This window comes from Fragaria vesca, linkage group LG5 (assembly GCF_000184155.1).
Source record: "Fragaria vesca subsp. vesca linkage group LG5, FraVesHawaii_1.0, whole genome shotgun sequence".
NCBI lineage: Eukaryota > Viridiplantae > Streptophyta > Magnoliopsida > Rosales > Rosaceae > Fragaria > Fragaria vesca.
This window is the reverse complement of record NC_020495.1, coordinates 3162560-3173599: the sequence shown is the minus strand read 5'-3', so window position 1 is coordinate 3173599 and position 11040 is coordinate 3162560. Positions and strand designations below refer to the sequence as shown.

The 11040-nt window shown below is 38.8% G+C and overlaps 4 protein-coding genes across 4 annotated transcripts; 2 read left to right on the top strand and 2 right to left on the bottom strand.

Annotated features, from left to right (window-relative positions):
- On the top strand, window positions 1–3290 carry LOC101305663 (anthranilate phosphoribosyltransferase, chloroplastic-like). The gene is made up of 10 exons (XM_004298909.1): window positions 1–341; window positions 414–557; window positions 1173–1334; window positions 1430–1513; window positions 1820–2008; window positions 2135–2225; window positions 2389–2448; window positions 2584–2702; window positions 2784–2918; window positions 3001–3290. The coding sequence occupies exons 1-10, from the start codon at window positions 141–143 to the stop codon at window positions 3028–3030; spliced, it is 1215 nt and encodes a 404-aa protein (XP_004298957.1). The 5' UTR covers window positions 1–140; the 3' UTR covers window positions 3031–3290.
- Window positions 3291–3353: 63 nt separating this feature from the next.
- Window positions 3354–4581, bottom strand: LOC101305943. Its single transcript, XM_004298910.1, has 3 exons — window positions 3752–4581; window positions 3542–3592; window positions 3354–3458 (listed from the first exon to the last, which is right to left on the bottom strand). The coding sequence occupies exons 1-3, from the start codon at window positions 4557–4559 to the stop codon at window positions 3418–3420; spliced, it is 900 nt and encodes a 299-aa protein (XP_004298958.1). The 5' UTR covers window positions 4560–4581; the 3' UTR covers window positions 3354–3417.
- Window positions 4582–5452: 871 nt separating this feature from the next.
- Window positions 5453–7200, top strand: LOC101305372. Its single transcript, XM_004298908.1, has 5 exons — window positions 5453–5540; window positions 6006–6110; window positions 6263–6518; window positions 6668–6745; window positions 6826–7200. Exons 1-5 carry the CDS (start codon window positions 5502–5504, stop codon window positions 6945–6947), a joined length of 600 nt encoding a protein of 199 aa, XP_004298956.1. The 5' UTR covers window positions 5453–5501; the 3' UTR covers window positions 6948–7200.
- A 117-nt stretch (window positions 7201–7317) lies between these two features.
- LOC101305072 (U3 small nucleolar ribonucleoprotein protein mpp10-like) lies at window positions 7318–11040 on the bottom strand. The gene is made up of 11 exons (XM_004298907.1): window positions 10363–11040; window positions 10207–10256; window positions 9839–10007; window positions 9577–9714; window positions 9247–9315; window positions 9108–9149; window positions 8863–8931; window positions 8600–8671; window positions 8457–8510; window positions 8179–8320; window positions 7318–7810 (listed from the first exon to the last, which is right to left on the bottom strand). Exons 1-11 carry the CDS (start codon window positions 11029–11031, stop codon window positions 7743–7745), a joined length of 1542 nt encoding a protein of 513 aa, XP_004298955.1. The 5' UTR covers window positions 11032–11040; the 3' UTR covers window positions 7318–7742.

Here is an 11040-nt window from a genome sequence, read left to right as displayed (position 1 = left end):
GCGAAGCCAAAGACACTGAGGCTTCACAACAGATTTCTCTGAAACTTGTCTTTGCCAATAATGAGGAGTTCTCATTAGCAACTGGGTGTTGCACAGTTCTGGGTTTGAATTAGATCGCAGCCAAATTGAGATAAACCACCATGGCAGTGTCAACACATCTTCACTCTCTTACAAGTCTTGCTTCGTTGACTCACCGCACTAAGCTGTTCAACAGCTCATGCTGCACTTCCCTGTTTCCCAATGCAAAGCAAACAAGCCCATCAACGCTGTGCAGTGCTGTGCTCTCCGGACACTCCACTGTTTCCGCGGGATCAAAACCACCGTTTTCTTCCTTCAATGAGGTATGCCAGTTGGATTTGTTTAGCTTGTGAATTGGAACACAATTGGGTTTGTGACAGATTTGTGTTTTGCAGTTGATTGAGTCCCTGATTGATAAGAAGGATTTATCGGAGTCGGAATCGGAAGCTGCAATGGAGTTCTTGCTGAGTGATACTAATGAGGCTTTGATTAGCGCCTTTCTTGTGCTGTTGAGAGCCAAAGGAGAGACTTATGAAGAAGTAAGTAAAATCTTAAAGTAAAGAACTTTCAAAAGAAGTAGCATTGTGGGTTGGATCTTGTTCTATGTGGTCAGCATTTTATGTTACTCCTGTTTGTGAATTCTGAAAGCAGTCAAGAACGCCATCTGTTCCTCTAGATATGTGAAATTGGTTATCTTTGTGATTGGAATTTCGAAGGCAACTTAGATGCTGGATTGTTTTGAAAAGAATATGATATGAAAGATTACTTGCCAATATTCAGCAGAATGGTGATTAAATCTGTTGAAATTTAGTCATCCTCTTGAGTTATAAACGACTCGTGTGTGACAACTGGTATTCTTCTGGTCTGTTTTGATGGTGCATGATAATGGCATATGGACATCTGATATTATTTGGTGAGCTAATTGTCCTGTGTTATTAGCTTCCTGTTCTATTATTGTGTGACTGTGTAAATGTAGTGGTTGAGTTAAACGGTGTTTCTCGTTTCTGTTATTTTTCCTCCTATTTTCAATAGTTCATTTTTCTTCTTTTTCTCTGTGTTGTTGCCCGAGGCTGGTACTCTATTTTTATGATTTAAACTGTCCCTCTCTTTTGATTTTGTCTATAATTTGTTTCTCACTTTTTATAATTAAACAGATTGTGGGATTGGCAAAGGCAATGATGAAACACAGTTTACCGATTGAGGGATTGGATGATGCAGTTGACATTGTCGGAACTGGAGGTGATGGCGCAAACACAGTAAACATTTCCACAGGGGCTTCAATACTTGCTGCAGCATGTGGTGCTAAAGTTGCAAAGGTTACATTTCTTCAATCATTGACGATATTTCCTTTCTTTTGCTGCACTGCTTTACTTGAACTATGAATAATGTTAGAAAGTTGTTTGTATTTCAGCAAGGTAATCGTTCAAGTTCTTCTGCATGTGGAAGTGCAGATGTATTGGAAGCTTTGGACATAGTCATTGAATTGGGCCCTCAGGTTGGTTCTTTGGACATTTGCTTTAGAAAGATGGATTGATGGTATAGTAGAGTCTTCTCTAGTCAGATGGGCAGGTTGAATGCCATAAACAAGGCCTATCCGAACCCTATTGGTCACTATAGTTGTTTAGTTTTAAAGCTGCAAGAACATTACATTGACTCGAGAATAGCATTAAACTTTCTAATTCCATCAACAAATTAACTTTGGTGATTTTTTTGTGTGAATATAAACAGCGAAATAATTCAGAAGTTAACAACTTGCATATATGCTTATGCAAATTTTTATATTGGTTTTTGTTTGAAATAGGAGGTCAAGAGATGTGTTAATGAAGTGGGCATTGGTTTTATGATGGCACCAAAGTATCATTCAGCAATGAGGATCGTTCGTCCTGTGAGGAAAAAACTAAAAGTAAAAACTGTATTCAACATTTTGGGACCTATGTTGAATCCGGCAAAAGTCCCTTTTGCCGTAGTTGGTGTATACACTGAAGATTTGGTAAGGGCCTCAAAGAACAGAATGCGCTAGACTTTAGTTGACACAATGCACATGTTGCTAAAGTTCCGACCTTACCATAAAATTAACTATTTTCATATGCATGTGGTTTATTTCTTAATTGTATAGGTCTTGAAGATGGCTGAAGCATTACAAAGCTTTGGCATGAAAAGAGCATTGGTTGTTCATTCTGAGGGACTGGACGAAATGAGTCCTCTCGGTAGACATTCTATTTTATATACGAGATTATAATTATTTGGCATTTTTAAAACAATCGTTTCCTTTCTATTGTTGTATAACTTAATAGTTATTCCTTACTGCTTAGCATCTTACTATGCACCAATATGGAAATCCTAACTTTTGTCTAATTGATTTGAATATAGGACCTGGACTTATCCTTGATGTGACTCCTAACAAGATTGAGAAGTTCTCCTTCGATCCATGTGAGATTAGGCTCAAGTTATCAACTGGCATATTCTTATGCTTGTTGGTATTTGTGCTTTGGGAATAATTCATTATCCTTATTGCTAAAGTTTGTCTTCATTTTCATTCTAATAAAATCGAAATTTTGATATTAGTGGACTTTGGAATTCCTCGATGCACTGTAGATGATTTGCGAGGTGGAGGTCCAGAGTATAATGCTGAGGCATTAAAGCGTGTACTGTCAGGAGAAAAAGGTTCCGTTGCAGATGCACTTGTGAGTCTCCTTCAGCAATATATCAATGTCATTTCTTACTTCATATGTTTGGAACATCTATTCATTGTCAACTTTGGCTAGATCCTAAATGCAGCAGCAGCTCTTTTAGTTAGCGGCCGTGTTACAAATTTAGCTGAAGGAGTTCTTTTGGCTCGTGATACACAACGTTCAGGGAAAGCTATCAAGACGCTCGATCATTGGGTATCTATCACAAAAGTAAGTGAAGTGATCTAGCTACATCTTAACTATTTGATTGTAAATGTTATTTCGTTTAATTCGTTTTGATTATTGATTGCAGACAATGAGGCCAGATTCAGTTGTTTATTAAGGTGCTTAAGAGTTTTCAAGATGAGAGCCAGTAATAGAGCCAAGGAATTTCGGGACAAAACTGAGAGAACAAACTAAGGCGGTTAAATATTCTAATGTACTTGTACGCTGATTTAGATAGGGCTGATAAGGCAGTTCCATATGTCTAATGTATGTTTCAATGAAAATAAAATAGTTGTAGAATCTTGGATTTCCCTTTGTCAACTCCAAAATCAAGTAGCTCTCACTTTCGATTATGAGGAACAATTACATATTTATATATGAAAGCATATAATGTTCAAAAATATGTATACAACTCTCAGTCCAACATATCTGTAACTCTGGCATTTACATCATGATATATGCATCACATATGCTGATGCTGCACTCCATATCAAGAACAGTTCTTTCACTTCTGTGCAATCCAAGCTAGCAAGAACATCAGTGACACTACAAACAGGTTGCCAAATCAGAAACCAGATGATAGATGTGATAGAAAAACACGTATCGGAAACTTAAGAACTAAAAGGTACCTGCAGTGACTGTGTCTGCCTTTGAGTATGTTCTTCTTGATGATGATTTCACTGCACATCACCAGAAAGATCAATTATTGCGAGAAAATTTGCACAACACTAGATTATGTTTCTAATTTGTCATCTAACAATATAACATGTCATATTTTTGACATGAGAATTACTCTATCGACAAAATAAAAGGTGGACAATGAAGTTGCTGTTGCTAACCAGAATCGCAGTTTGATGTCGAATTTGAGCTCCCACACATGCACAATTGCCTAATGCCATCAGTACCATACCCACAGGTGCCTCCGGTAGCCTCACACGACCTACAGAACTCATCATTTTCTTGAACAGAATATTTCACACGGATCCCATAAGACCATCCATTAGCCCCATCAAGCCTCAAAGGTGCTAGACTATAAGCACTGCTGTAACCTTCACACTGAAGCTTACTGAGGTTCACTGACTTGATAGCCTCAAAGGGCACAGCACAGCACTCAGGTGGGCCTGTCCCGAACTTGGAACCAACCATTCTATGGCCCAAAAGGTCCCAAGCAGGGCAACCATAGTACTCCTCACAGCTCATGCCTGAAACATTTCTACATGGCAAGTGCTTTCCTGGGAAGCCTTGGAAGAGTGGCGACTGAGCTGAGCAGCCTATCAGCATGAACACATTGTCAGCGGATGGATTCATGTATGGCGCCCGCCATTGCTCGACTGCGAAGCCATTACCCTTAGCACCTAGCACAATGGTGTCACAAGTTGACATGTGAGGGTCATGTAGTGTGAGAGATTGGTATGCATAGTCTATCTCCAGAACCCTGTAGGAGCCTGAGCTGATATGGAACATAAGAACATCGTTGATACAATATAAGAGATCTCGAAAACCCGGGTGGCCACACCCGGAATGGATGGCAAAGGGGTAGTCTATGGTTATGTTTCCACAGAAGGATCTACATGTGTTGCCTGAAGTTGATGGAATTAGTGTTAGAAGATGCAGGAGGCTGAGAAGAATAAGCATAGTGGTACTCATGGATGTGACTCAGAGAGTTTGATAGAAACTGGTTTGTAATTCTGTGAATGAGAGGAAAGGGATAGTGAGAACTGAGAAGTGGGAGTGAAAGAAAATGCAATGATATACTTTGCTTGGACTAGTGGGCATGATTTGGGGGACTTTATGCAATGTTGAGAATCTTGGTGAATTGTTTATGGGTTTTTGCTTCTCTTTTTGGTTGGAAAATTGGTAGATGTAAATATCATTAGGGATTTAGGGTGCTTTTGAAATTCCTGCGTTAAGCTTTAGATTGCTTTTGGGTACTGCAGGGCAATAAAAATAGCATGAAATGATACTAATGGCTTTGCTTTATGTTTTTGTTCTTCCTTCTCTACTTCTCTATGACTACTATATCAACAGAACTGGTACAGCAAACTAAAAAGTGAAAAGCAAAAGTGAAGATCTGCGTATGGTTAATAGCCTAGAGGAAGAATGCATCTGGATTGTGTCAAACTGTCTATAATTGTAGATCTCCTCTTGTGTTTGAATTACATTGCATTTGTATTGTGTCTATAGTTGTAGACTTGTAGATCTCGTTTTGTGTTTGAGTACGATACTCATCTAATTTGCTCACTTGACTTCCGTTTGAATACACACACTATAATTGAATACAAAACAACTTGTTTATGATGGTCGACTTTTTTTTTTATGTCGAGCTAATAAGTAGATAACCACAAACGTTATGAAGAGCGTTTATTATTCATTAAATCAATTCATTACTATGTATAATTTCATATTCATCAAAGAGAAGAGAAATTCAAACTTACACTAATTTCAATCCAAAATTGGAGAAAACTTGTATTTTTATTTTTATGAGAATTACGAGTTTTTAGACATTATAAGTTAAGAGCACAACTTTCCTTTGAAACAAGTACGACATTATCAAGGACGTCGTTTCTGACTGGTTCGTCTCCAGTGCCAATGGAAGCTCAGGAGAAACCCGAAGAAACTGTATCCCAAGTAATGGATCATCTCTCCTCTCTATGAATACTATTCTTATATGACGATTCCGATCAACCCAGTTATTGGGATTTGATTTTTGGGATTCAAGTAATCATTTTTAGTCCCAGTTGTTCAAATTCATGATCTCAAGTTTAGGGTTTTAGAGGCACTTGTTTCATTGGGTTGTTAATTATGTGAGTTAGAGCTTTGGTTTTGGGTGTTTTAAGTATCTGAACTTGGGTTCTGGTTTTCCATCGAATTCAGAATTGCCCACCATGTGTTTGATGAAATGCCTGCTACCCCAACCCCGGGTTCATACGTGTTAGGCGTTTCAATGTGGTGTTCATTTGTTCACTGATCTTCTTCCATGTTACGACATTGTTTAGAATGAGTTTTAGCATGAACATTGGAACATGTGTGAGCAGAAGTGGAAATGCATTACTGTTTGTATTTATAGAATGACATTGTCTTGTTTTGATTCAGCATTCTCCGAAACTAGCTGGGACTGTCAACTGGGGGACAGCAACTGTTGCCGGAGTGTTTGCAGGCATGTTGTATGGTGGTAGCAAGGAGGCATCTGCTTCCGTTGTAAGTTTCTTTTACTTGAGGCTTTGTAGTAAATCATGATTAGTTGAGATGTTTGGTTATCATATTTATCTTTCAAAAGATTGGATGTACACAACATGATAAAAGTAGCTTTGTCCTTAGTAAAGTTGTGAGAATTCTGCCTCTTTTGCCAGAGCAAGGATGCTGAAGTTATGTTGAAGCTTGGGAGCACACCAGACAAGCGTGAGCAATATCGTATGATGAGAGATGCAATGGAGAAAAGGTTCATCCGAGTCACGCGGGGTTCAATAATTGGCGGAGTGCGTCTTGGGTTGTTCACTGCTACCTTTTATGGTTTGCAGAATCTGCTTGCTGAGAAAAGGGCTGTGCTAGATGTTTTCAATATTGTGGGAGCTGGTTCTGCCACTGCTGCGACATTCGGGCTATTATGTAAGAGTCATTTACTGTTCTGGTTAATGTACTGATTTCTGTCGTATGTTTTTCAACTTCTGAAGTTGGTATTTAAAGCTTAAAAATGTGGAACAATTTATGAACTTCACTGAACTTGTTTTCTCACATTCTGTTTCTAATTTATCAAGTGCCAGGATCATTACAATGGCGTGGAAGAAATATGTTGCTGGGGTCAATCCTTGGAGGAGCCATTGGTTTCCCACTTGGTAATACATTATACCTGTTGCTTCTCTTACATGTCGATCGATCGTATGCTGCTAATAAAGGTTGATGCATTTTGTGGCAGGGTGGGCACACTTGAAGCTGGTGGAGATGGCAAATGAAGGGAATCCCACCTTGCATCAAAGAGAACCACAGAGTGGTGTTGGTGCTGCTATTGAGAGGCTTGAAGAAAATTTGAATAAGTAGAACAACTCTGACGACGTATGCAAAGGAGTATGAAGACTCGGAGATTTTAAGATGAACTAGAGTATGACAGGATTTTGTGTTACCTTTCTCCTTGTATATTCTGAGCATGTTCCATGGTGACATTATATGCTGAGAAATAACAGCACCTAGTAACAAGCGAGGATTTTAATGAATTTTGATCTCTACAAAGTGGTTTTGACCCCTGAATACTTTGCCATATCTTTTCAGTCAATCTACCAATGTTCATCACCCCAGAATTAGCTTTGAATTCCTCATGGACAGGATTTTCCTTAGCGCATTTGTTGTCTGATCTTATTTATTTTGACATTTAGTCAAACAGAAAACAAAGGATTTCAGAACAATCACTGTTGACTCTAATCAGATTTTAATTTTTGTTGGAAACAATCAAGTTTGAACCTTTGATTGTTGATTTCAGTATACAGAACTACAATATTGGCACATCAGAAGCAAAAGTATGCAACATTGATTGTAGTACCTCGCTTCCTTTGATTTATATGGCCTCAAAGACAACAGACTATCTACCAAAATTATGACTGAGAAGTTGTAAAAATAATCAAATCAAAATTAGGGTCCACTAAAATTTCCTTGAATCATTTTCACACATTTCATATTCCTTGACTGGGAAGGGTGAACAGGTACTGAGCAAGTGTGATCTTCAAGATGAACCCTCTCCCAACCAACACAAGTGCTCTGCCTTTCGGTGATCGTATTGCGGCCAGGATTAAGTCAAATTATCTTGCAAAACTGCCATCATTTACTTACTGCACCTCGCTGTCACATGGCTTCTATGATGTCCTTGTTGCTGTCTCGTGGCTTCTTTGCCATTTTTTTGGCTGTCACTGCTGTAATGATGTGCAGAATCAGTACTCAACGCAGATATTGGTGTCTTATTCATATCAACAAAAAGATGGGAAAGTAAAAGAAAATAGGCATGACATGGGTAATATTGCCAAAAGTACAAGCACAATCAGACATATTCTAGATGACTAGATCTCCAATAAGTCACCAAGCCAGATGATATTTCAATTTGTATATAACAAAAGCAATCATCTGGCCAATGTATGGCAACTGAAGGCAGCAAGAATACCTCTATTGGTTCTGGCACCAAGAGGGATACTGAACTCCTCACTACTCTTTTAAATGATAAGAGATAATAATAAAAAATAAAAAATAAAAAGTGGGCAAATTTCCTTTTCTTGTGCAAACTTACCTTTAAATTTCCTTTTCTTGTTAGCTCTCCTCCTTTTTCTCTCTGCCTGTGTAAGTTCCGCTTCTTCTTTGATATCACCTTTGCCAGAAAATACTTCCTCAGGAGCTAGCATTGCTGCATCAGAGACCGCTACAGGTGCAATCTGCCAAAGGAAGACATGTCACACACTTAAGCATGATATTCTATTTCAAACTTCAGAGTAGTAGAATGATACTCCCAGAGGAAAAATAAAAACAAAATAACAGTTGAAAAGAAGGAGAAGGCATGGTTCACGTTACCTCTTCCATAGCCAAAGCGGGGACATTGTCTTGTATAGACATATCCTCAATAACCTATCCAACAGATAGCAGATAACAAGTAAATACCAATGAGATAAATTTAACTTTAGTAATCATAGATAAAACTTAATTGAGAAGCTCACGGGTTTTGGAGTGAAGTGGAAATGAGAAAGAGCATCCAACTTCAAGCAAAGTTTCCTGAACAGCATTTCTGCCTGATCAATGACATAGACCACAAGGCTAATGAATCAGCACTTTTACAAATACAGAAGGAGAAACACGTAAGACAAATCCTCAAAAGATACTAATAAAGGTATGTGTATATTAGGGTATACAAGGAGAGTGAAGTTCAAATGTATTACAAAGAAACATAAAATCAAGAAATAACAGCAATCAAAACATGCACCTCATGCTTCTGCTCGTCTTTGGATGACAATGGGCCAGAATCTGGATTCATCTTTTGAACATACTCTCGCTGCAGAAGGTTGATAACAATAGCTACTCAGTACCTTTTCCTTGTAATTGAACATACTAACATAGAAAAACAACTTCTAAATATAACATATAGATCTTGAGAGAGAAATAAAATCCGGCACAATAGGAGAAAAGCCTGTTGGTGACCAAGTAAAGGATTTTGCATAAGACACATACCTCGTAATCTTCAGCCAGACCTTTCTTGCTCTTATTCTCATCCTATATATCAAACAAAGAAAGATTAGATATTGAAGAAGTTAATATTACCACAATATTCCATAAGTAGACTCCAAAGATATTATAGAATAATGCTTACCATCTCCTTTCTTTCTCTTGGTGCTTTAGTAGGTAAAGCAGGAGCCCTTTGAACATCATCAAACAAATCCTATAAAACAAATCAAGATCCATTTCCTGACTGGTTATGATCCACTTAATTAAAACAGAAGAGGAATTTGAAAATACAAACAACAATACAACTATACAAGTCAAACAATGACAGAATGAGGATTTTTCTTCTTTATAACATACCAAAAGTTCCCTGTACATACGTGATTGATCAAAAGACCGAAAACAAAAAATGACTGAACTTTGAACTGATCAGATGAAAGCACATTTCTGCAATGTATCTAACACAAATGTTGTTTACCTGCTCAATCCTTTTCCGGATCATATCTTCGATTGCTAGTGTAACCTCCTCTGTGATTGGAGGGGCAGGTCTAACATTGTGTTCAAAATCTAAATCAACTTCTAACGCACTGTTCGGTGGCCTTTTTGCTGCAGTCACCTGTCCATAGCCAATACTAATGTGTAATCCATTTAAAGACTCATGTATCACTACATAACTAACGTTACAATAGGGTCCAATTAGTGTCAAAAGTAAAATAAAAAAGAGCAGAGAAACAGCATACCTCTCCCTGCATGGTCCAAGTTTTGGGATCTAACATTGTCTTTTCCCTTTGCTCTATCTCGGCCTTAAGTTTCAGTTGCTCCCTTTCGTGGGTAGAAAGATCCTTATCGTGGATAGAAATTTCCTTTTTGTGGGTAGAAAGTTCCTTTTTCCCAAAGAAATCTTCATATCTGTAGCACAAATGCAGAGTCAAGCATATAACAATGCAGATACACAGACACAGACACATGTTGTAACATTGATGCAAAACAAACAAAATGAAAAGGACCAACCTAAAACACATTACAATCAAACAAACAAATATACAAGAACAATGTATTCACAATCAATTGCTAATTACAAAACCAAGTAACTAAACAAATGCAGTACCTTGCACCCTTGCCATCCCCGTCGTCCTCGCTTTCATCTAGATTCATGAGCTAAACAGGCAAAATAAATTCGAATTAGCAACCCGAAAAATCAAACCTTCAAAGACAGCAAAACTCTAAAACGAAAACAAAAATATATATAAAACAAAAGCCTCACCTCCTGCGCTTCATCCTCCTCATCTTTCTCATCTCCATCTTCATCAGCTCCTTCTTCACTCTCATTCTCGTATTCCTCCGCTTCGGTAGTCTTCAAATACTTCCCTAATGCCTTTACATTAAAGAAACCATCTTCGATCTCGTTTTTCTCTCCATCTCCTTCTTCTTCCTCTTCTACATTTTCTTCTTCCTCCTCCTCCTCATCTTCATCATCATCTTCATTTTCCTCCACGTCATCACCTTCTTCTTCATCATCAGATTCCTCATCGAAATCTTCGCTGTCCTTCTCCTCATTCTGAGATTCCAGAACCTTCTCCTCTCCCTCCACAACCACCTTCAGCGTCTTGATCTCCTCCGGATTCTTCTCGTACCGCTTCACTTCGCGGCGGAGACTCGAGATGAGCGGCTGGGATTGGATGTCGATTTGCTGCCATATCTGCTCGGCGTCGAAGTCCTCCTCCACCAGGAGCTCGTTGAAAGGCGATTTCGGCGTGAACGGTCTGAGAGAGGAGAAGAGGCTCTTCAATGCGGCTCGAGCGTTTTCTGATAGCTCCGGGCTCGGCGCCAGCCACTGCGTTGGCTCCGTCGCTTTCACCGTGTTCAGAGCTTCGCTACCGGCCGCCATGATTCCGCGGCGTTCGAGCTGTGTAGGGGTAGTGTTCTGGTGCATCTGCGCTTT

Bases quoted from the DNA above. Each gene is read 5' to 3' on its own strand.
- LOC101305372 (XM_004298908.1), top strand. From the start codon at position 5,502: ATGGAAGCTCAGGAGAAACCCGAAGAAACTGTATCCCAA. The intron at 5,541-6,005 runs GTAATGGATCAT...GTTTTGATTCAG, and splicing joins CCGAAGAAACTGTATCCCAA to CATTCTCCGAAACTAGCTGG. The intron at 6,111-6,262 runs GTAAGTTTCTTT...CTCTTTTGCCAG, and splicing joins AGGAGGCATCTGCTTCCGTT to AGCAAGGATGCTGAAGTTAT.
- LOC101305943 (XM_004298910.1), bottom strand. From the start codon at position 4,559: ATGAGTACCACTATGCTTATTCTTCTCAGCCTCCTGCATCTTCTAACA. The intron at 3,593-3,751 runs GTTAGCAACAGC...GGTGATGTGCAG, and splicing joins GACATCAAACTGCGATTCTG to TGAAATCATCATCAAGAAGA. The intron at 3,459-3,541 runs GTACCTTTTAGT...ACCTGTTTGTAG, and splicing joins GGCAGACACAGTCACTGCAG to TGTCACTGATGTTCTTGCTA.
- LOC101305072 (XM_004298907.1), bottom strand. From the start codon at position 11,031: ATGCACCAGAACACTACCCCTACACAGCTCGAACGCCGCGGAATCATG. The intron at 10,008-10,206 runs GTACTGCATTTG...TTTGTGCTACAG, and splicing joins GGGGATGGCAAGGGTGCAAG to ATATGAAGATTTCTTTGGGA. The intron at 9,150-9,246 runs GTAAGCATTATT...TTTGATATATAG, and splicing joins CAAGAGAAAGAAAGGAGATG to GATGAGAATAAGAGCAAGAA.
- LOC101305663 (XM_004298909.1), top strand. From the start codon at position 141: ATGGCAGTGTCAACACATCTTCACTCTCTTACAAGTCTTGCTTCGTTG. The intron at 1,514-1,819 runs GTTGGTTCTTTG...TGTTTGAAATAG, and splicing joins TCATTGAATTGGGCCCTCAG to GAGGTCAAGAGATGTGTTAA. The intron at 2,703-2,783 runs GTGAGTCTCCTT...AACTTTGGCTAG, and splicing joins GTTCCGTTGCAGATGCACTT to ATCCTAAATGCAGCAGCAGC.